This window comes from Bubalus bubalis, chromosome 21 (assembly GCF_019923935.1).
Source record: "Bubalus bubalis isolate 160015118507 breed Murrah chromosome 21, NDDB_SH_1, whole genome shotgun sequence".
NCBI classification, from domain to species: domain Eukaryota; kingdom Metazoa; phylum Chordata; class Mammalia; order Artiodactyla; family Bovidae; genus Bubalus; species Bubalus bubalis.
Window position 1 is genome coordinate 59,271,504 of NC_059177.1, and position 23,629 is coordinate 59,295,132.

Here is a 23,629-nt window from a genome sequence, read left to right on the forward strand (position 1 = left end):
GCTTTCCACCAGCTCCATTAGAGAGCCCACAGCTTCTGGGCTGGGGGCGGGGGGACTGGTCCACAGCTGGGCCAGGCCAGCACCTGCTCGGGGCATCGGATCCAGACCCAGCACTTTCCACCATGGCCAGCCGCCCTGGCCCTCTGTCTATACAGAAAAAGCCATTTTCAAAGGGGGGCCAACAGGCACGGGCTATCAGATTCCGTGGGGAAGGCAGGAGAGACCTGGGTGCTGGGCGGGGCCAGCACTCGCGGGCGGCCATCTGATCTCCCCAAGGCAGGGTCTGCTCGGCTGCGGCTCCAGAAGAGTCTCGATTTCCCTGAGTGGCCTGAGTCCGGGTGGGGCCCGGGGGACCGCGGGCAGCGCTGCCGGACAGCCAAGAGCCCGCGCTGGCCGGAGGCAGTCTCAGGCCGCCTGCGCCCGGGCTGGCGTGCTCCCCGGGGCCCCGGGCACAATTAGTGACCCATCAGCACTGGAGCGGGGCGAGCCAGGAGCCGCGGCAGAGCCGCCTAGACTTCAAAGCCGGCCAGCGTGCCCGGTGGCGTCTGCGCGTCCACATTTGGTTGGGCCGATGCCACAGGCTCCTCTGCCCAGCCCGCAGGCCCTGCCCGTCCGGCGCCAGTGGGGGCCAGGCCCAGGGGGGCCGGCACACCCAGGCTGACCCCAGCACGGCAGAGAGAGAGGTGCCAGCTGGGGACCCAGGCAACTGCGCCAGGAGGGAAGTCCAGGAGAGCAGATGGGGCCTGGCGCTTGGGGCCGGCCCTGCCCACACGGCGGCCCCCCTGCCTGCGGCCCTGAGGGCTGGGGTGCACAGCCCCTGCTTCTCCAGCAAGGGAACTGAGGGAAAGAGACTCGCCAACTCGTGGGTGTGCCAACTCTCACTGAAACTCATCTGCAGGCGGCCAGGGTGAAGATAACACCACGCCTTCCAGCGTGGAGCACCCAGGGCAGTGTGCGCAGAGGCCCCTGGGGGTCAGGGCAGGGGGCCAGCAGAGGACGAGGCACAGGGGGTCAGAGGCGAGGCCACGCGGCCTGCAGTCATGGGCTCCAGGGCCCTGCATACCCACCCGCAGTCCCTGCACACCCCGCCCGTCACCCACATCTACACACACTCAGAGCTGCACAGGATGGCCAACCCTGCTCCACCGCTTGGGGGTCAGGACCGCGGCGCCTGTGGGGCCTCAGGCAGGCCCCACGGGTGTCCGAGTTCCTGGCGCTGGCTTCTCAGCGGGCGGCTCTGAGCCTGCGGACACCGGTTGGTCCCAGGACCACCACCTCCATCCCTGACCCCCGGACTCGACGCTAGGGAGCCACAGGGACAGGGAGGACCGCACGCACGTCCGCTCAGGGCCCAGCGGGTGGGGGCTCCCAGGTGGGGCTGCGGGGACAGCTGACGGTCGGGGGCCGCCCAAGGAGCCGCCCGCCCGCGCTGACCAGCTGGGCCAGGCAGCTGCAGGGCCCGCTCGTGTGCTGGCCTGGCTCTGACCGGCCGAGCCAGAGGATGTGGACGCAGCTCCCATCTGAGGACTGCAGGCAGGAAGGCATGCTCACCCGCTCCACGACGCCGTGCTTCTGCTTCAGCTTGTACACCCGCAGCGCAGGCAGGGTGCTCTCCGTGTAGTTTCTGTCTTCCAGCCCGTGCAGCAGGACGCCGTGGAAGGCCAGCCGGCACGTGTTGGCATGGATGTCGGCGTCCAGCCTGGAGCCGATCACCAGGCACAGCCGCGGGCAGGTGACGGGCTTCTCAAACTCCACCAGGGCCCACTGTTGCCGGGGGCAGCGGCCTGCCGAGGCCTGGCCCACCTTCTCATCAGCCTCAGCAGCGTCGGCCGCGGCCGGGTCCGGGCCCGGGCACAGGTACTGCTCCTGGAAGAGGTACTCGCGGGAGAAGTCGAAGGAGTCCAGCACGGGCTCGCGGTCGAGGCTGTCGGGGGCGGGGCTGAAGAACTTCACCCGGCCCATGACCGTCTCGTGGCCCACGGTGATGTGGAACTTGGCCTTGGTCTGCAGGGGCCCCCGGAAGTAGGGGATCTTCTCCACGGAGATGAGGGCCGCGTGGACCGTGTGCAGGGACTCGGGGGCGCACACCAGGCCGCGCTCCAGCAGCTTCGGGTCAAACTGCGTGACACAGATGGCAAGCCGGTCCCCCTGCACAGCGGAGCCGACGGGCGTGTGGAACACCTGCATGGACTTCACTTTCCTCACCACCTGGGCGGAACAAGAGAGCGGGCTCAGGGTCTGCACCTGGGGGCGGGGGCCCAGGCGGAGAGGTCTGTGTCCCAGGGCTGCCAGCGGCCACGGGTTCCCGATCAGATGCCCCTGCACAGAGCAGGTCCATGGGGCGCCCGGGCCTGGCTGTGGGCGGTGGTCACTGCAGCCTGACCACTGCACCACGGGCCCCTCTCGGCCCCCTCCCACCCAGGCTCCATCCTGCACTTTCTTCCCCAGCCCTCAGCCTAGCCTTGCTTTCCCATCATGCCCCGCCTGCCTGGCCTTGCCTGGCTGCCTCGAAAGTGCAGGACAAACACGGCTGCCCAGACCCCCGTGGGCAGAGCACTGCCCCAGCGCCTCCCGGCCACGCTGCCTGCTGTGCTGCCCCTGCCCGCTCAGACCCGCCCGCTGCCAGCCTGCGGGCGTCGCCGGGCAGAGCCAGACACACGGGCCCCGGGGCCGCTGCATGCCAGGCGCTGTTCCAGGTGTGGGGACAGGGCCAGCTGTGTCCACAAAGAACGCAGCATCCAGAAACAGCCCTGCAGGCACTTCCGCAGGACGCCCATTAGCATGAGTGGAACAGACGCACGGGGCTGCGTGTGGAGGTACGTGTGACTGACACGCCCACAGTCTGCGCATCGTTCATGCCCTGCTTAGAGGAGACACCTCAGCATGATGCTGGGGCCCCGGCTGGGGGCTGGGGGAGTCTGGCTGTGTTGGGGCAGAGGTCAGGGAAGACCTCTGCGGAGGCTGTGTCTGAGCTGACACCCTGATCACAACAGCCAGCTGTGCGGGGGCCAGGGAAAGTCCACTCACAACCAGGGTGCCTGGAGGTGTGGAGGCGGTGGGGGGCTGCAGCGGTGGTGAGGAGTGGGGCGCAGCTGGAAGCCACCAGGGGAGACAGATCTTATTTGTTCCCAAACCTTCACACGCCCACCCCAGCAGCACACTTCTGTGCCCAAGGCGGCTAAATTAGGAGCAGGCGCAGAAAAGGCCCCACAAACATACACAGCGCGAGCAACACGTGTGCAGAGACCGACATCGGGGTGACAAGACCATCAGAGGACCTCTGCTTAGAGCAACACAGGAGCAGAAACCCGCCACGGACACCCTCGACGGAAGGCAGCGCCGGCCCCCCGCCGACACCCTTGACGGAAGGCAGCGCCGGCTGCTAGGTTGCGGGCGCCCAGTCTACGAGGTCGGGGTGTGGAACCCCCGTTTCCTCCCCGTGGAGGGGGGCTGGGCGGAAGGAGCCTGGTCCTTCCCAGTGGAGCCTGAAACCCCAGTGTTTGTTTAAAGACCATTAACCACCTAACCAGGAGGTCAGGGGGCAGAGAAAGTGAGAGGAGCGGTGTCAAAAGCCACCGTCAAAATCAATCAGAGAGAGGCACCCTGCACGGTCCGCGCGGGCGCCGGGACGCGGCCTTCCAGGAATGTGGCGCGGGGTGACCGAGTGACCGCGGAGCGTCACCTGACACCAGCCCTGCCCGGCGCATGGGGCCCTCACCCCGGCCGCGCTGCGGGCCTGCTCCCCAGCCCTGCATGCTCACCGCCCTCCGCAGGGTCCTGTCCCTGCAGCGTGCCTGCCGCGCCGTGTGTGGGGCACCTGAGCCTCCACGGGGGAAGCGCCCCAACATGCGAAGGACCGGTGTGACGAGTGATGGCCAGAGACGAGACGGGGGCGGCAGGGGCAGGGGAGCTGGCAGGAGGAGGAGAATACCATCACACAAGCCAACGCTTTTCAAACTCAAGCTCACGCCTGCTGAGCAGTGTGGCCCTTTCTGAGTAATAAACAAGCTTTACCATCCTCCGGGTCAGTTACTCTTCATAAAACCCTACGAGGCAGGTCAATATTTTTACATTCAATTTTATGGATGAGAAAACAGAGGTTTTTGATGTCTCCAAGGTCACAAGGCAAACAGGCTGAGACTTGGGCTGATCAGCTCCGGGACCTCGAGGCAGGCCTGGCCCTTGGCCTGTCCCCTGACCACCCGACCAGCCGACCTGGGGTGGCGCCGGGGACCGCAGGGTGGACACCCCCACCATGAATCCAGGAAGAAGGCTCTGAAGCTGGAGGCAGGGCCCAGCCACCTCCCCCGCCCCAGCGGAGGTCAGTGGTGCCTCCTGATGGCCAGCCCAGTAGACTTCAGACCTGGCCCCTCAGAGCCCCTCAGCGCCCCGCTCTGGCCAGCAGGGCCCCAGCGGGACAGGCCCTCGCCCGGTGGGGTCTGGGATGGGCTAGTGGGAGAGCAGACAGATGCCTGTCGGCCTGGCCCCGCGCACTCAGGGGCTCTCTCTGGCTTCTGAGCCTCCGCGCCGTGCTTTCCGGCGTCTGCGGCCCTCGGCGGAAGGCTGGGCTCACAGTGACTGGGGCGCTTTCTAAGGCCACTGAACATCGGCAGGGAAGGGGGCCTAGGCGGGGTCCCGAGGCGTGCGTCTGCCCTGCACAGCACCAGCCTGCAGGATCGGACACCCGGCCAGTGGCGGCGAGGGCAGAGGAGAGACATGGCGTCCACAGGACACTCGTCGATTGACAAGCTGGTCCTCGCTGCTCACCCAACCACACCCAGATGGCTTCGGTGACCGCACTTCACAGATCTGGGATTGAGGCCTGGGGGTGAGGCCTGTGCCCTCTGGAAGCCCCTCTCCCGTCACCCCACACGCGTCAGCCCCACCAGCGTCCACGAGCACCGCAGCCCTTGACCCAGCTCTCTGGGAGTGCTGTTTCTGCAGCGTAGGACACAGAGAAGCCAGAGCCACCACACCACACGCGAGGACAGCCCCCAGGATCACCAGATGCTGAGAGAAGGGGGCTGAGCCGCGCTTCCGACGGGCAGAGGTTGCTGTAATAACGGCACCGGCCGTAATGAGATTGGACCTGTTACCCGTTTCCGTCCACTAATGAGCCTGGAAGCTCCTGGCTGTGCCAAAGGCGAGGGTCAGGGCCCTGAGACTGCATCAGCGCTTAATGAAATGTAAGTCGGGAGAGGAGAAGAGACGCACAAGGTTGACACTAACAAGCTTACAGCAGGATCAGTTACTGCAATCCAGAGAGGCTCAGACCGGAGGGAAAAATGAAATCAGCTTTCAAAGATCCGTCTAGGTTTGGCTCCATCAGACCTGACCAATTTGGTTTAATAAGGTTTCAATTTGGCTGCTCTTATTTCTCCCTCTTCTCTGAGCTGGGCTGGGCACAGATAAGACATCCCCACCCAGTGCATTAACCGCACAACAAGCCAAACTTGGGACGCCGCTGGGCAGAGGGCGGCCTGGGCCGTGGGGACGCCGCTGGGCAGAGGGCAGCCTGGGCTGTGGGGACGCCGCTGGGCAGAGGGCGGCCTGGGCTGTGGGGATGCCGCTGGGCAGAGGGCAGCCTGGGCTGTGGGGACGCCGCTGGGGAGAGGGCGGCCTGGGCTTGGGGGGCAGCGGATGCGTCCCGGGGGTCAGTCCCCACCCACTTGTATTCAGAGGAACGAACCATTCAGAAAGCTGCGGGGTCAAGTGAGGTGCCCACGGCCTGTGCTCCCTCCTGGGACTGGCCCGTCTGAGTTGCCACTCGTCGTTGGCCTCAGTGTGGGGCTGAAGGCCCCGAGGCCTGACCGTGGCCCTGCCGCCCTGCAGAAACCTCCACGGAGTCTTCACGTGTCCCACCACGGGCGTTCACAGCCATGTGAGCACCCCGCGAGGCGCACGCGCCTGTGAGCGTCCAGGGCAGGGCCGTGCCGCTGGTCCACTCGACAACTCGTCCCCTTGCCCTGGGTGGACGTCTGCTCCTGCTGGGCGACGTCTCTGCATGCACACCTGCCTGCAGGCTCACACAGCAGCCGGCCGGGCCGCACGGTCTGTCCAGGTTGCTCCTCCTGACTGCCGCGGTCCCTCCTTCTCTTACCCGTGCCCGCACTCGTGGGCACGCCGCCGCGGGGGCCCTTCCTGTTGCGCCCCTCCCCATGCTCCCCAGCACCGCCATGCTGACCCGTGGTGAGGCGCACGCCTGCCTCAGTGCCCCTGACTGCCCACCGCCACGGCCACTCGCCCCCAGCAGCGCCGGGAAGCGCCTCCATGCGGCACTGCGGGCTGTTGGCTGCCACCCGGCTGGCGCCCACCGGGACGGGGCTCCTCGGGGGTCCCTGCTGCCCCCACTTCACCCCGAGGCAAAGGGGCAAAGCTCCTCCCCACAGCGGATGGCCAGGCCCAGCGGCCTCCCAGGCATGCTCCTGGGGAGGTGACATCACAGGAGGTCAGGCCGGCCCCTCCCTGTCCTGGCTCGGTGCCCCGGCCCCTGCCCCTGGGCACTGGCACCACCAGGAACCGGGCCTGGCAGCGCTGGCCTGGCCCCTCCCACCTGGCCTTGTCCCGAGAGGCTGTGCTGCTGCCCAGCGCTGGGCTCTGCTCCATGCAGACATCCCCGGGGGCCTCAGCCAAAGCCAGCTGCCCCCAGGGAGGAGAGCGAGGAGACGTTCCTCTCAGGGGCCCCTGCTCAGGAACGAGACAAGCCCCTTAAGAGGAGGAGGCTGTCTTCAGAAGCCTGGGGACCCACAAGCACCCCCAGACCCGAGTGCAGGCTCTGATGGGGGGCTCTGCCTGCCAGCGCGTTTGTCTACTCCAGCCACCGCCCCGCCCCCAAGTGCCCGGCCAGGCTGCGTGCCCGGAGCTCGGTCACCCCCGGGCCTGTGTGCACCGCCCCAGCTCAGCCCTGCCCAGAGTCCTGGGGATGCAGCGAGCACCGATGTGCCGTCAGGCCCCACGGCCGGCGCCGCGCCTGCCCACCTGGCTCTGCTCTCTGGGTGCCTGCGCTGGGCGGGTGGCTGTCCATGGCAGGCCGTGCCATCCTGCTGCCTGCTGGCCCCTCCTGCTGCTGTCTCGTGGTGGGCACCAGTGGGGCGGAAGGGGGGGATCAGGTTTCCTACCGCGGGGCCCACCAGAGGCCCCGCCCCTCCACTGCGACCTCACAGACTCACCCAGGTTCTTAGCCACCCAGTCAGGCAACAATGGAAAACCGTAAAAGTGACAAGGGGCCTGCCAGGAAGCTCCATGCTCCTCCTCCCAGCCACCCTGCACGCATTTGTCATCCCATAAAAGTTTAAATTGAATTACAATGATGTCTGATTCTCCTGTTTTCCATACAACTGGGGCTTTAATTGTTTTTAACGACATCCTCGGGCTTTTTGGGGGGTAAGGAATCCTTGGGAGGTGAGCCAAGGAGGCCAGCTCTGACCCGGGGGGCTCAGCCTGGAGAAGCGTCCCAAGCAGGGACACGGCCACACTCAGGCTGTGGAGAACCAACCCGGTGGCCTGGGTCCTGGGCATGCGACGGGGTTTCAAAGGATGAGCCCACTCGGACAAGACCTGGGGAGTCTCAGAAATGAAAGCACAACCTCTCCCTCCCGGGCCCCTCAGGGCAAGCTGCGGGGCTCACAGTGCCGGGGGAGCCTGCCAGCCCATGGGCTCCAGAGCCCAGCAGTCCCAGGAGATGGCAGAGGGGGGCAGGTACAGGATGCCAGCTGCTGGGGGCACAGAACCACTTCTAAGTTTTAAGGTTCATAGAAATTTTTGTGTTCGATGCCATAATAGGTCCATGTTTGGTCCTTATTTTGGTCCATATTTTAAAATAAAAATAAGGTTTGGCTTTAACTGCCCTCTTGGAAACTGCCACTGAGGGAAACTGACCGCTGGCCATGGCCTGCCAGTCCCTGGCCCATGGGGGCAGTCACCCAGAACGCCCGGCCACAGAGAACTACATCCGGCAGCCGTGCAGGCTCCAGGGCCGCAGGTGACAAAGGTCAGGGGCACTCGCCTGCTCCTGACACCAGGCCAAGCTCGGAACTCCAGCCAGAGCCGGCGAACCGGCCGCAGTGTGCGAAGGCGCCCAGGCCCTGCTGAGCCTGGCCTGTGAGAAGCCGTCCGTGGGGAGGACGCCGAGGACCCAGGGAGCCGTGGGCCGAAGAAGAGGCTCAGCTTCGGCCGGCAGAGTCTCTTCCACACCCGAGAGATCTCCCGAGGCACCGGTGAACCCTGGGCTGACTAGGGTCTGCCTGGAAATCTGGAGAGGGCTCTCAGACATGGAAGGTTCCCAGTGCAGACAGCCGACACGCCCACCTGCTGGTGGGGCTGCGAGGGACCCTGTCACGCTATCTGAGGAGCGCAGCGGCTGCAGGTGAGATGGACGAAGATTAAACCCGGAAAGCTAGAACTTGGAGCAGAGAAAGCCAAGCTCGTGAGCGCCCCGGGTGGGGTGGTGAGTCGGGTGGCGTGTCCCATCGAGGGGCCGGCTGGGCGTAGGGGAGCCTGGGACGCACTAGAGGCCCAGCGCAGGTGAGGTGGTGATCAAGGCGGCGGCAGGTGGACCCCAGCCGCCTCCACGCCCGTGGCCTCGGGGGCCCAGCGCGGCTCTCCGTGGCTCCAGACCAACGGCCTAGGTCCACTCCGGCCTCTGGCCCGCAGCTCGTGGTCTGCAGACCCTCTGCTGACGTGCTAACCAACGAGCCGCTCAGACGCCTGGGGACCTCGTCACCTCCCCCGCCACTGCTGCCGTTCAGGGAGCACCTACTGTATACTCTGGGCAGTGTTCCAACAAGCTCACCTACACCAGCCCACTCAGCCCTCACACAGGCCTGAGGAGTCGTCGGTCTCACCACGACCCCCGTGGAGAGGGGGCAGACGGGGCCCAAGGCCTCCCCGACAGCAGTGGTGGGCTGGGATGCAGACCCTGCGGGGAAGCTCTGGGCCAGGCCTCCCGGAGGACACGGGAGCCCGTGTGTCCTGCCCACAGGAGGAGGCTGGCGCGGCACTGGGGGTGAAGCTGCCACATGAACTTGCACTTGAGGGCAAGGGCCCAGCACCGCAGGCTCTGCGGCCAGGCTTCCCGCGGCAGATCCCTCGAGCCGGCGCATGACGCTGCACACGGGGCTTGCCCTCTCCGCTTCCTCAGAGGGAAAATGCACCTGCCTCCCCGGGCAGTGGGGGGATTACCCCAGGTAATCCGTGCGGAGCCATTCACACTGCATCAAAAGCTAGAACGGTCTGGTGAAGGTGGGCCGCGGACACGACAACTGTTAGTACTGTGCCATCAGCAGAAAGGAGACGTGCGGCCCAGCTCCATCGGGGCCGCTGTGACGATGGAGCCGCAAGAGCGCGTGAAGGCCAGGGCTGAGCCCGACACGGGGCTCCAGGGCCCGTGTCCTCCAAAGCTGAAGGACCGGGGGCCGCAAACGTCTCTGCAGAAGGCCAGACGGCCACCACGTCGGGCTCCCAGGCCCCACGGGCTCCGTTGCAGCTGCTCAGCTCTGCCATCGTAGCATGAAAAGCTTTATGTCTGAGAGCAGGCGGTGGGCCGTGGCCGGCTGACCCTGCCTGGCTCTGAGCCGCCTAGGAGAGACCTGCAGCATCCAGACACCTTGCCCAGGCCTGGCTCCGCCCGGTCCCCCGTGGGTGCTCCCGAGCAGCTGCACCAACAGAGCTGGATGCCCCGTGCGGCAGGCCGCCGTCGACTGGCCTCCCTGGGTGGTCACCTGTGAGCACTTCCCCAGCTTGGGGCATGCAGCACAGGCCAGGCCTGGTCCTGCAGCCCGGGGTGGGGGTGGGGGGGCAGCGAGACGGCCGTGGGAACAGAACTCGTCTCCTCGGCTGCAGCCTACACGCGAGAACCGCACCACGCCCTGCGGAGCGGACACAGAAGGATGCGTGGCCGCCCCCGGCTGGGTGCGGGGCGATTATTCCCGCCTGTCTCCTAGGAAGCGGGGAGAGGCTGATCCACTCGAGAGGACTTCCAGGAGCTTAAGGGCGGGAGCTTTGCACAAAGTCTGTTTGGGGTAGACTGGGTAACACACAGGCCAACGGGAGTCATGTTATATCGCAAATAAAGATCGGCCCATGAATATACATAATCCCCAAGGTAATTCTCCCAATCTCACGACGGCCATGGAGCCACCCTCGCTCACTGAGGCATGAATATTTACCGTCCTCTGGCTTTACCGCTCTCGATCTGGGTTCAATTTTGCAAATTAAAATGAGGGCCGTGTGGATAGAGAGATTACAGGAGAGCCTCCTGAAGCCTGCTGTCCCCGGCGACGCAGCCGGCACCGGCAGCGGCCCCTTCCCGCTGGCAGATGCCGCGGCCTCGAGGGTCAGGAGCTGGAGCCATGGGGCAGGGGTCATGGACGGGTTGGGACCGGGCGCCTGGGCAGCGGGCTGATGGGCCCCGAGTGTGGAAACGTGTCACCGAGGCGGGAAAGGTGTGAGTCAGCCCAGGGGACTCGCCTTGAGCAGCGGAGCGAGCAGGGGCTTTGACGCAGGCAGGCCGAGGCTCAGAGCCTGGCAGGACGCGGGGCTGGGGCACATCACGTCCCCGCTGCGGCCTCGGTGTTTTCATCTGTGAAGTGGGGATAAACAACGCCTCTCCCAGGCCAGGCGAGAGTGGGGGCTGTGCAGGCACCGGCAGGGCAGGCTCCGGGGGTCTGTGGCCCACAGGCAGGGGCCAGACAGCCTGGAGCAGCAATGCCAGCCACTCTGCTGTGCGCCGGGCGGTCCCGGGCCCCGTCCAGCCGGGGAGGCAGGGCGGCCCTGGCGCTCCCACTGGGCCTTGCTGAGAGCGGGTGCGTCCTTCTGTGTCCTGGGTGAGAGGGCAAGGGGGGCACGGCTGGAGCAGCAAGGGGTGAAGGGCGCCTGACGGGGGCTCAGGGAACCCGCCGTCTGCCTGTCCCAGACCTGGTTCCCTAGAAACCGAAAGCCAGAGAGCGAGCCACTTAATCTGCCCCCGTGGCTCCGAAAGCCAGCTGGAACAGAATCCGCATGGATCTGGCCCAAAACGCCCCTGCAAGGGCGGCACCTGCACTGCCGGAGCGCCGGCTGTAAACGCGGGCCCGCGAGGCCCCTGGTCACCCCGGCTCACGCGGTCCTGGGCAGCGGGGTCCCCATGCACGCGGACGGCTGGACCAGGCGGCGCACAGGCCAGACCCCCGTGCACAGAGCCCGTTGTATGCCTGGCCCTCTGCGGGGTATGAGGGGGCCAGACGCCAGGATATAAGCCCCTCACCCCAGAGCTTCCGGCATCGACGGTCACTCCCTCCTGGGCACTGTGTGCCAAGGGCTCTCCCGGGCCGGCAAGGAGGCCAGGGCTCGAGGGAGAAGCCACGGTGCCCAGCTGAGGGACTTATTTGCAGGGGCCTGGAGGAGGGGGGCAGCTCATGTAGAAGAGGGGCGCATGCGGGCAGGGGGCAGAGGTCTGTGACCGTGGGGCCTGCAGGGCCCTGGGGGTCGGGCAAGGCTGCAGCCTCACCTGCTGGCGGCAGGAGCTGGTGGGGGGAGAGGTCGGAAGACCCCCGGGCAGCCCATGGGGACAGAACCTGAGCGCAGGACAGATGGGGCTGAGGCCTTGCTCACCCGCGGCCCCCGGAGCACTCGAGGGCACCGCACACCGTGGGCTTTGACACTCAGCCCCCGCGGAGTGAGGGGAAGAGTAGGAGGAGGGTCTGCACGCGGGAGGGGGAGCTGCAGCAAGGCCAGGCCGCCAGGCGCAGAGTGCGGGACCTGACGGGTCTGCGGGGCTCATGCGGCCGCTGGGGCCCGGGACCAAAGGGTTACTGGCTGTGCTCGGGAAACCCGGAGCCCCAGCCTGGCTAGACGTCGTCTATTTTCCTTTCTGCTCTCTTTGAGACCCCAGATGTGCTCCTGCACATCAAAAGAGACCAACTTATAAAGTCAAACTAAATCAAGAGCTTTTGTTCTGAGGCATCGTTGCCGAACTAATTATTCCTGTATGTTGTTTAATGAAACAGCGGTGCCATACATCAAACCAGGGAGCAGGATGAGCACATGAGTTACAGGGAAGGTCGGGGCTGGGCTTATAAATTTAACTTTTCCTTAAGAAGAGATGAAACAAGCTGGCTAACTCCCCGCCGTCGAGTGTCACGCAGGGAGAATGATGGCAGCGTGCGCTGAGGGAGGCCGGCCGGCCGCGGAGGCTGGGGCACTGCCGGCCCCCGCTCCTCTGCACCCAGCTCCGGGCGGCCCGGGCGCGCCTCATCCCCCGCGCGGGGCCTCTGGCCCCTGGGACCACGTGACTCTGCACACAGGCCAATTGGTCCAGAAAGCCGGGACCAGCTCTGAGGAGGCGCTCACGGAGGGCCGTGCGCGGCCAGGGCCCCGGGGCAGCTGGGGAGCCCGTCCTGGGGGCGTGACGATGCCGCGCCTGCCTCCTGTGGACCAGACCCAGCGCGTCACGGGACACGGCCACAGCCAGGGCCACGGGGACCACGGGCCCTTTACTCCCGAGGGCGTGCGCATGGGTGTGCCTCTGTGTGTGCCTCTGTGTGTGCCTGTGTATATGTGCGTCTGTGTGTGTGTGTGCCTGTGAGCGTGCATGTGCATGCATGTGTCTACGTGTACTTGTGTGTGAATGTGTGCATGTGTGCACGCGTGTGTGCCTGTGTGTACCGGTGTGTGCATGTGTGTGTGCTTGTGTATATGTGTCTGTGTGCGTGCCTGTGTGTGCGCCTGTGTGTATGTGTGCAGGTGCACATGTGTGTGTGTGTGTGCCTGTTGTATGTGCATCTGTGTGAGTGTGTGTGTGCCTGTGTGTACGTGCGTCTGTGTGTGTGCGTGTGTGCACACAGACATCAAACAGATGTGCACATGCCCTTACCACTGGTTCTCTCTGGGAGCAGAATCTTAGGGAACTTGGCTTTGAGCTTTAGGGGACAGTGTGTGAAGCTCTCCGCAAGTATACATTTCCACTCTAACTGAAAAAGGCAATACATAATACAGTTCTTCAAAGCACGGATTCACAGACAAGCAGCCTTGGGACCTCCCTGGTGGTCCGGTGGTTAAGAATCCGCCTTTCAATGTAGGGTATGTGAGTTTGATCCCTGGTCGGGGAGCTAAGATCCCATATGCATCGTAACAAGGATTCCACACATCACAGCTGAGACCCAGCACAGCCACATAAATAGTCAGAAAAAGAACACAAGCGGCCAGAGCCTGTGCCAGACACCCCCGCGGAGGGTGCTCTTCCCGGCACGGTGAGGCGCTGTGGAAACGGCGTGCCTCAGGCATCACTGGCATCACACAGAGTGCTTCTGGAAAATTTAAGAAAGAAAATAACGTAAGGATAATAGTAAGAAACAATGAAATAGCATCAAGCTAAGCGCTTTCAAAGATACAGGACATATTTGTGAAACTGGTGCCCCATGCATCAGAAATACTGACATATTAAGTAAAAATTAAACAGAGTGATGTCCATCGTATACAAATACATAGCCTATAACACAGGAAAGTGAATTAAAGGGAGTTCATATAAAAGTGATCGATAGAATTACGGTCAGTTCCCCCGTTACTCTTTTCTGTTTTTCCCACTAGGTATACACACTGCTTTTATAATCAGGAAAAAACATGTGCTCAACAGAAAAGAAAAAGATTTGAAGAAGTGCATGCAAGTCACGGCACCCAGTCCCGTGGCCTGTGCAGGGCAGGAGCGGGCTGGGTGGGCAGAGGCGCTGGCAGGCTGGGTGACCCGTGGCCTGGGCACTGTTTCTTTCCATGCTGCGCTGGCTCTCAGATGTGATGTGTGGAATCTGTCACAGTGCACGGCCTTAGTTGCCCTGCAGCATGTGGGATGTTAGTTCCCCAACCCGGGATCAAATCCACATACCCTGCATTGGAAAGGTGGGGCCTCCAGAGGCGGGCCCTCAGCCTCCCGTGCCAACACTGCGGGGGGCTGCAGGCCTCTGCCCAGCGGGAGCGGCTGCCGCGTGGCCACCCCCGGGTCCCTCCGTCCTCCCAGGCACGTCCTGTCTTCTGAACGCATGAGGCAGAGGCCACAGCAGCTGGCGCTTGGCTGGTAGCCTTGCCCGCCCCCGACAACCTGCCTGCCCTGAGACCTGAGAGCAGCTGCCTCCTGAGCGTGTCTGGACGTGGACCCCCGGGCCTGCAGCCAGTGTGAGCGCGGCCCCGCCGGGAAGGCCCAGCACGGGCGGGGTGGGGACACGCTGACTGTCCGCCCGAGCGCCCAGAGGCACCTGCGTGGCCGCCGTCACCCCAGCCCACAGCGGGGAGGCGGCAGCATCTCACCCAGACCCTGTGGGGCGCCTGGCCCCCGGGCATTAGTGGGTTGCCTGCAGCAGTACCAAGACGGGCACAGGCAGGAGCTGGGCCCCATGAGGCCATGTGACAGGACTGAGCCTGAGTTCAACCAGGACCGCCCGAGTTCCCAGGCCAGGCCGCCTTCCTGGGGAGCTGACTCTCTGCAGGTGTCCCCAAGAGACACGGTGAGCCGAACGCTGCCTCTGACTGCTCTTCACACAATGACACGGCTAAATGGTGATGAGGGAAGAAAAAACCTGACCCCCTGGGCCTGGCACCTGGCCACATCCTGTGAGCAGGAGGCTGGGAGCCGCAGTCTCCCGCCCAGCCGCCGCTGCACCTCGGGGAGCAGCGAGGCCCACCGTGGTGAGCTGTCCTGGGACGGGACCCACCCGTCTCTCAACGGCTCCTCATTAGCCGACGTTCCAGTTTTCAACAAGCAGGGACAGCCCTGTCCTTCCTGGAGGGCGCGGGCCAGCCCTCGGGAATGCTGGCACGCTCCCGGTGGGCGCTCAGCCGAACAAAGGCTCCCCTGTCCCGGGTGCAGGGCACATGTGGGCAGCAGGGTCCGTCTCCCGCCTCTGCACGTGGCTGCGGTGGCAGAGGAACTGGGCATCACAGTGGTGCCCAGGGCTGTGGGGGGGAAGCCAGAAGGGAGGACGAGCAGAAGACGCTCAGCCTGTAGCTGCCAACGAGCAGCCTCCTTCCCGGCGCAGCAAGGCCCCTCGCAGAACCTTCCCGACACAGGCCTCCTGGCCACCACACCCGAGCAGCTGCGGAGGATGCTCTGCATATCCACCACGCAGCCCCCGGGGGCTGATGGCCACGCATGAACCTGACGGTGGCCTGGGCACCATTCGGGGGCTGGGACCCCAAGACGGAGCAGCCTGGGAGCTTCGCACAAGAAGCAGAGCTGAGCAGAACTGACTCCCACGTGAACCTCACCAGGCTCCGGGCCAGTCAGAGTTTGAAGGACTTCCAAGAGCGTCTCCAACAGCTGGGGGAGGGCAGAGCAGCCGACGCAGGGGAGCAGCCGCAGTGGAGGGCAGATCAGCGCCCTCTAAGAACCCTCTCCAGGGGGTACAGGCCAGGAGGGGGCCCTGCCAAGGTCCCCGGGCACGGGCGCTGCACGGGCTGCATCCTCACACCGGAGGCCTTGTGTCCTGGAGGCGGTGGGCACGGCTCTGAGCTAAAGGCTGCCCCTCCCCAAGAAGCCCTGGGTCCCCGCCTTTCCCAAGCTCTCTCCTGGCCGACCACTCCCCCGACTCTTGCTTTGCAGGGAAGTGGCCGCACCAAGGCAGGGGAGGGGCCGGGGGCGACCACAGAGGGAAGCCCCGGGCCTTGCGGAGGCACGACCCGTCACATGCCCCGCGTGCCAAACACTGCCCGCTTCTGCAAATGGCAGGCATCAAATTCCTGCAAAGACAACCGCAGCCTCGGTGCAGGAGGCAGCCGTCAGCGGAGGGAGCTGCACAGCTGCTCCTTTCCCACCACACATCACTGCTGTTTCAGTGACTTTGGTCTGAATCCAGTGTTTAATTCTTCAGATTTTTTCGAGGGCTATCTTCTGTGCTGTAAATAAGCTCTCTTCACTTATTTTCCAGTAGTTCACGTCGCCGTGTAGCTTGTTTCCTTACCAGACGTCTCAAGAAAACCTGAAACCTTTTCTGAGTGGGCTTTTCCCCACGGAGAGTGCTTTCCCATGGCCGCACACACACCAGGGAGAGAAGGGAAAACAGGACACCCCGCGGCCTTCGCCCGGCCTCACTCAGCCAGGGCTCGGGGGCCCTGGTTTGCTACCCTTGCCGAAAGGCTTGTCGGCCGGTCTGAACACAGCATGGCCTGGGCGTCGGAGGGCACGGGTGAGTGCGCTCCTCAAGGCGCAGATGCTGCCTCGGGCCCCTCGCAGCCGCACTGACCTGCTGCTTTTGTTTCCTTCCCTAAACGTGTCTCTTTCCCTGGGCCTAGGCACGTTTCAGTCAGACGAGAGGGCTGGGAGCCAGAGTGCAGGGTGTGTGGCACCCGGCCTCCCAGCAGAGCCGTGCGCTCCCCTCAGGGCGGGCCTCCAGGAGCGGCAGCCCTGCAGGAGGGCACTGGGCTGGCGGGACCACCGCGCCCCCCACCTCAGCCAGTGGGGCCACGAGTGCTCACTGCCTGCTTGGACCTTCGCAGCCCAGTCACAAGGGCTGAGGGCAGGACCCACGGTCTCACAGCTAAAACTCCACGTGTGAATGAATCTCCGAGGTGCTGCCTTGCACCTCCTCCCCGTCTGTAAACTGGGGAAGGGGCCTCACCTGCCAGGCCCCAGTGAGCTCTCAGAAGCGGCAGTCCCCTGCCCAACCCCCCAGGAGGGTCTTGACCCTCGACTTCCTGCCCAGCCTTCCTGGCTGAGCCAGGCTTGGGGCCTCCCTGGGCTCTTCCCCACAAGGACTCGCGTGCAGGCCCCGTGGTGGGCACACCTGGGTCTCTGGCCAGGTTCTCGCCCTTTCCGTACCCACCACTCACAACCACCTGTCCCTGGATGGACGCGGACCCCTGGGAAACATTCACCCAAACCTTGTCTCCCCTGTAAGGCCCTCGCCCCCTCCGGCACGGGGACGGCCACTCTCCGCCGGACCTCCCAGCAGCACATGGCCAGCCGCCCCAGGTCTTCCCGCGGCCCCAGTGCACAGTCCAAGTGGTGAGCGGGTGCATGGGAGGCCCCCGACACTGCCCTTTCCAGCTACAGAGGACAGAGCTGCCACCCAGGGGCACAGCGGGCGCTGGGAGGAGCCGCCCCATGGGCTCTGACGCCAGTGCTGTGAAGCACGTTGGCACTGGCCTCCGTCTGCACGGTGGGGCTCAGAGCAGCAGACCCGGAGGGTCCTTCAGAGGGTCAGCGGGTGGGAAGCTCAGCTGAGCATATGCCAGGAGCTTGGTGGGTGTGCCTGCCCCCTGCTCACGCCTCCCTGCACCCCGGACGCCCAGACAGGGGCTCACACCTCGCCAGGGTGGACCTGGCCCCAGAAGGCCTGAGCTCCCAGTCTGGACAGGCCAGCCGGCCAGGCCCCTGCAGCCTGAGTGAGCAGGGCCCTGGCCATTGGGCGCCCAGAGGCAGAGCCAGGCTGGAAGCTGGCTTGCAGCCCCTTCTCCTGAGGCCAGCTCTGGGCCAAAGGCAAAGGCCTGAGCTTACTGCTGAGGGCTCGGCTCCTCCAGTTATGCTTCTCTGCCTGCGCAGAGACCCTCTGCTCACAGCTGGAAGGCTGGCTCCCTGGCCTGCTCCCCTCACCCACAGCGCAACTGCCAAGAGGGAGTGAGGGACGCCCAGGGCGGTGCTGGGACCAGACTGGGCAGGCGCACCTGCAACCGTCCTCAGCATCCCCCAGACGGAGCAGGGCCAGGCCTGGCCTGCAGGCAGAGGAGGCTGAGCCCCGCCATGGCGTGCCCGCGGCGGCAGGGGCTGAGGCTGGGCCGCTCCCACGCGGGGCGAGCTCAAGCCGCAGGCTCATCTTGGAGCCCAGGGCTGGGTGCACTGACTGTCCCTGAGCAGACAAAGCAGCAAGGTCGTCCAGCTGACTGGACGTGGGCCCCGGAGGAACAGAGCCGGGAGCGCGGACACGGCCGCCCCCCAGGACCACCCTGGGCTGGGGGGTTCCGGCCCTAAGGACCTCCTCCCTCCAGCAGGCCCCCGAGTCCCTCCTCCTCACGGCGGCCTGAGACAGTCCACCCCCGGGAGGGTCTGCAGCGGACCCCGCACCTCCGCGACCCCCATCAAGGAGCCAAGCCCGCCCCACGCTCAGCACCGAGGTCGCGGCCCCAGGAGGTGAGGGCTCGGAACCGGGTGGCCTTTTTCCCCAAGTCTCTGGCTCCATCTGCTGTTTCTGACGGTCACGAGGAGCCGGAAGCAGTGTCCAGAGGGCGGCCCTCGGGTGAGCAGCCCCCACCCCGGCAGGGCGGCCCTCCCGCTCAGAGGACAGGCGGGGGGTGGGGTGGGGGGGGACGCTGCTCAGGAGACTGTCTGCTTGCCCCTGAGCCCGCCGTGGTCTGCTTCCAATTAAGTAAAAAGTGAACCTGGTTACTAGGTTACCCCACTTGCCACAGCTCGTCCAGAAAGCCAGAAATCACTTCACAGAGGCTGACCTGGGCTTCCATCGATGGTGCGATGGCGGCTACAAGCGATGAGCAGAAACAACACGGGGGGTGGAGTGGGGAGCCCTGGGCAGGAGGGGACCACAGCCCACACACGGTTGGTCGGGCAGCTCTGGAAAACTCACCTCCCTGGACCTGCTTGGCTCATCTGTCAAAGTCCGAGGAAGAAATATCTTGAAGAGGATGGCATTGTGCCAGTTAGCGGCATAACGTGTACAGTAAACACCACATAACGTTTCAGTTGAAGAAGACGACCCACTTCACAGACAGGGAAAGTGAGTCCAGAGGGCTCCGTGGGGCTTAAATATTCATTTTGATTTTTCAAGGTCACGGTGTGTTGTACTGCAAGTAAGAATCACCTCTAAAACAAAATGACTCAGAGACGTTAGAAGTGAAAAAAAGATCAAGATTACTGCCCTAACAAAAAAGAGGCCTGAATTGCCAAAATGAAATCCAACAAGCCTGAATTCTGGGCAGAAAAAGCTGAAATGAGCCCAAGGGCCACTGATGATTCAGCAAGGTCTTAATCCACAGGAAGAGGTGAGTCGTGAAGGGTCAGAGACCAGCGGACCGCAAAGTGTCGGGAGCAGAGGAGAAAGGACGAGGAGATGCCAGCACCCGCCCCAGCAAGCCTCCAGCAGAGCGCAGGGCGAGCACGTCAGCGAACGGGGCAGAGGGAGCCGTCAGCTCGCACTGACACCCACACATGTGATGCAAGGGGGGCGTTTATCTCAAGCTTGGTAACAGATAAGTCTTCTTTTTAAGAGCCCCTGGAACATGTACAAAATCATGTATTAGGCCACGAAGAAAAACTCAATAAACTCCAAACAGTCAACATGACACAGGCCACGTTCTCCCCCAACGATGCAATAAAAACTCTAAATGCACAACCAAATGAACAGGAAGAAAAAAAAAACGCAACTGGGAAACAAAGATTTCCTCATTAAACAACTCTCGGGTCAAAGCTGAAAACAGAAGTGGCAGGATGTCTAGAAAGTAACGCGAAACACAGAGAGGAACGCGACCGAAGCTGGGCTCAGAGGGCAGGCACAGCCGCAGACGCAGTGGCTGCCTGGCCGATGCGCCCAGCCGCCACGCAGGAAGCCTGAGGAGGCGAGGACCCACCCAGGCAGAGGGGCGCAGAGCAAAGAGAAAAGCCACGGCGTTCATTCAGAAAAGGAGACAGCAGAGTTGACAGACAAGCGTAAAAGCTGTTTCTTAAAAAGTGGTAAAGCACAAACACAACATATAAGAAGAAAAAACAGGAGTGACAACATATAAAAAAATTAAGAAGAGTCACTTGCAAAACTCAATGCAAATAAATCTGAAGATATAACTGAAATAGAAATTTTTCTAGTAAACTCTTTTACCAAAATTGTCCCTGGAAGAGATGGAAATCAAGAAAACCAACAAAGAAGAAAAAAGTTTACAGTCATCAAAGTGCTAACCCCCCAAAAGCACAAAGTTCAGATGGTTTCAGAGACCTTCAGCCTTCTAAGGAACATACAGCTTATTCAAGCTGTTTAGGAAGAATAAAGAACGAAAGCTTTCAAATTCTTCCCGTGAAGCTGGTATTCTGGTGCTCAAAGCTGAAGTGACCAAAGCTGACACCAGGCCTTGCGATCACGACTGCTAACGCGCACTGTGACGGCTGGAGGGGCAAATGCAGCTCGGTGGGTGGTAAAGAGTAACACGCTGCGGCCGAGCAGGGTGTGCCCGGGGCGGTAACACCGGAAAAACCACTCATATAAAAGAGCGCACGAGCAGGTCAAAGGACAGAAGTCACCAGCCACCCAGTAAGATGCCAAAGAGGGTTTCCATGATGTTTGACGTTAAAACTTAAAGAAATTGGAGGAAAGGAATACCTGCTTCTTAGAGAAGGAAGGTACATGATACTAAAAGCTAGGGCCCCCCTGGATAAAAGATTAGGCGCATTCTGATTACAATTATAAACAAAGGGTGCCTGCAACCTAGCACTGTTCTGGGACACTGAGCAATGTAATGAGACCAAAGAAGGAAAGGGGAGCTCTAAGCGCTGAAAACAAAGAATGGAATTGTCCCTGTTTGCAAAGGATACAATTATATACCTAGAAAACTCAAGAGAATCCACGGGAAAAATAATAAAAACTACAGAGAAGTCTGTTTCAGTAAAGTGGTGCGTTACTCATTAACATTAAAAAATCAACAGTCTTTCTGTACAAAGAGAAATTAAAAATTACAATGAAAGGAAAGATCCAATTGATAAGAGCAACCAAAAAGATGAAATGCTTAGGTAAAAACTGAAGAAATGTGCAGGATCTATTTGAAGAAAACTCAAAATCTCCAGGTGAATGGAAAGACACACAGTGCCAGCAGACAGGAAGCCTAGAGACTATAAAGACGCAAACGCTCTCTGAATGAGTCTACATTCAGCTCTATTTGAATTACAATATCAAAGTTGCTTTTTGGTGATTGAAAAAATGATATTAAAGTTCATCTGAAAATAAGCGTGCAGTCACAGCTACAAGCATCCTGAGAAAAACAGGCGGAAACACGGGGTTGGAGGAGGCAGAAACCAGTCTCAGCTGCTGAAGCCTATTCATACGGAGCTGAGAGAGAAGAGAAACAGTTTGGAGAACAGAGGATAAATCAGGGAAAAGCAACAAAGCTCAGAGAAGCATTTAAGCTGGCGACCAAGGCGGTGCTTCAACTGGCGCCGGTGCCACCGTGCTACCGCATGAAAGCAAAGTCAAAGAGTAACTGCAGACGAAAGAATGAACGAAGAAACAACTTCAGAAGAAAGTGTGCACTTTGGAGGCCGTTCTGAGAAGGGCAGAGCACACAGCAGAGTCCTGAGGGGCTGACATGTCAGACCACGTGTGCAAAGGACCAGAGACGCGTGAGAGGGAGACGTGTGATGCACAGCGCCTGACACGGCTGATTTGCTCACGGCGGAGGGTTACAGTCACTACTAGTCATTACTGTGAAAGAGACAGCTGAGATGGCAGAGACTGCCCGCAGGTAATTTGCCAGCAGCAAAGCACGAGTGGCCAATCAACACACAGAGAGAGCTCCTCCATAGGCTAGGGAAGGGGCAAGGAGAGCGTGGCTGCTGGGGACAGTGGGCTGGGTCAGCGGGCTCACGAACTCACCGGGTCACGAGCAGGGATGCCGGGCAAGGAGAGCGTGGCTGCTGGGGGCAGCGGGCCGGGTTGGCGGGCTCACAGGGTCACGAGCAGGGATGCTGGGCAAGGAGAGCGTGGCTGCTGGGGACAGCAGGCTGGGGTCGGCGGGCTCACGGGGGCCTGCAGCGATGCTGCTTCACACCCCTCTGCTGCAGGCAGGTGAGGCGGTGAGCGTCAGAACTGTACACACAAGATCACACCACGAAGGGCTGACTGTGGCTATTCTCACACAAGCCCATTGGGACATCTGAAGCAGGCCGTCTATGCAGCATCAGCTGTAACTTTTAAGAGGACAACTGTCCATCAACAGGGGTAAGCAGCGGGTGGAGACGACGCAGCACCTTCACACGACACGCTCTATAGCAGGCAGCTAAAGGGAGACAGACGCCAACAAACACCTCCAAAGTTATAGCGATGAACAAAAACAAACATTTTTCTGAGTGAATTAACAGAATTTTACATATATATATATATATGTACGTGTGTGCGGATGCACACACACACATACAGAGTTGTGTGTATGCTAACATTGCCTAAAATTTTTTCTGAGAAAAATTTAGAAAAATCAGCAAGCCTGGCTGGGGTGGGCCTGGGGTGGGGTGGGGGGACTCCCCCTCTTCAGCTGTAACCTTCATGCTGTTCGAGGGCTGTGAGCAGGTATATGACTGACCTTACGGAAACGTCAAGGAGCATCTGAGAAATGAGAGACTGGACCGTTTTCTCTTTTTCTTTTCTGTGCAAGACCCTTTTTTCTTGTAAGCCACACTTTTTTTCCCACAATTATTTTAGGATGTTAATTTTTTTAGCCGCACGGCTGAAATCAGAACCCTGCATCATAGGGCCACCATCTCCTGCCGTCAGCGTCGCTGGGGTGGGGGAGTTGACAGCCCACCACGTCCCTCTCCCTGCCTTGTGAACATGACCACTGGTATCGCCCTGTTTTAGTCCAGGCCTGTGGCTACAGCTACGTGAACGCTATGCTGTAAGTGATAACAGGAGCTAAGCACGATTAAAATAGCATCTTCCTGCCACAGGAGGACCAGGGAGTCGTATCGCTCTGGGGACACCTTCCCGCCTGCCCCGACCCCATCCCCCATTCGGACCAGGATGATAAATGCCGCGCCAAGAAAGTTATCATTATGACCAATCCTCCAGGAAATGGAGGGAAATGATTTAATTTTGACAACTAAATGAGCTTTGACAAATGACTTAACTAACACTCTAACCAACTTGCCCTGATAATAATCGGGCAGTTTTTCCCCTTCGATGAGAAAATTCGTCTTCTTTACGTAGAAGTCAGAAGCCACCCAGGCCCAGGGTCAGCAGCCACTCCACACAGCCCATCTGCCCTGGGCCCTGCCGGCCCTGAGACGACCCAGCCCCTGTACGTCACCCAGGGCCCTGGTCCCCCTGCCCCCAGCTCCTGTCCCTGCAGACTGAGGAGGCTCGAGGTCGGGGCGCAGGGGTGGTCGTCCAAAGTGGACCCTGGGCTTGGGCGACGAGGGGTGGGAGTGGGGAGAGTCGGGGCTGGCATCCGGCCCCGCCCCCTCTAGACGCCCGTCCCGGGCCTGGGCACACGGCCCCCAGGTCCTCGGCCGCTCCAGGTGGGCACAGCGCTGGTCACCGCACGGCCCTGACGGGGCACACCCTTGGCCGGGTCGCGCCTCCTTGGACGCTCCTGCAGCACCCGACACGGAGCAACATAATCACACAGGTCACCTCAGGGCCTCTGTGTCTTTACTGCAGCCTCTCAAGACTCAGAGGTCGACACACACAGGGAGCGTGTGGCCTCTGTGCGGGGCTGACTCCCTGGGGCCTCACACACCGCTCGGGACCTCACACCCGCTCCTGGACCCCCGCGGCCGTGAACACTCAGGAATCGGCAGGCGGCCGGGAGCTCCTGCACCAAGGTCTCCAGGGGAACGGGGACAGCCACCGGCTTTGAGCCCAGCACCTGGGAGAGAGGCCAGGAGACCAGGGTCAGCAGCTTCACGTGCCGCGTGTCTGCTTTGCTGGTGTTTTCAACTCTCCAACCAGGGGGAAGTCCCCAG

General features: G+C 62.0%; 1 protein-coding gene across 3 annotated transcripts in view; it reads right to left on the reverse strand.

Moving 5' to 3' along the window:
- Positions 1-23,629, reverse strand: part of EEFSEC (eukaryotic elongation factor, selenocysteine-tRNA specific) — a 110,702-nt gene that overhangs the window by 15,551 nt on the left and 71,522 nt on the right. For all 3 annotated transcript variants that reach the window (XM_006078844.4, XM_044934063.1, XR_006547486.1), the window contains exon 5: positions 1,552-2,208. In XM_006078844.4, coding sequence (XP_006078906.3) covers positions 1,552-2,208 — 657 coding nt within the window. The remainder of the gene's footprint in view (positions 1-1,551; positions 2,209-23,629) is intronic.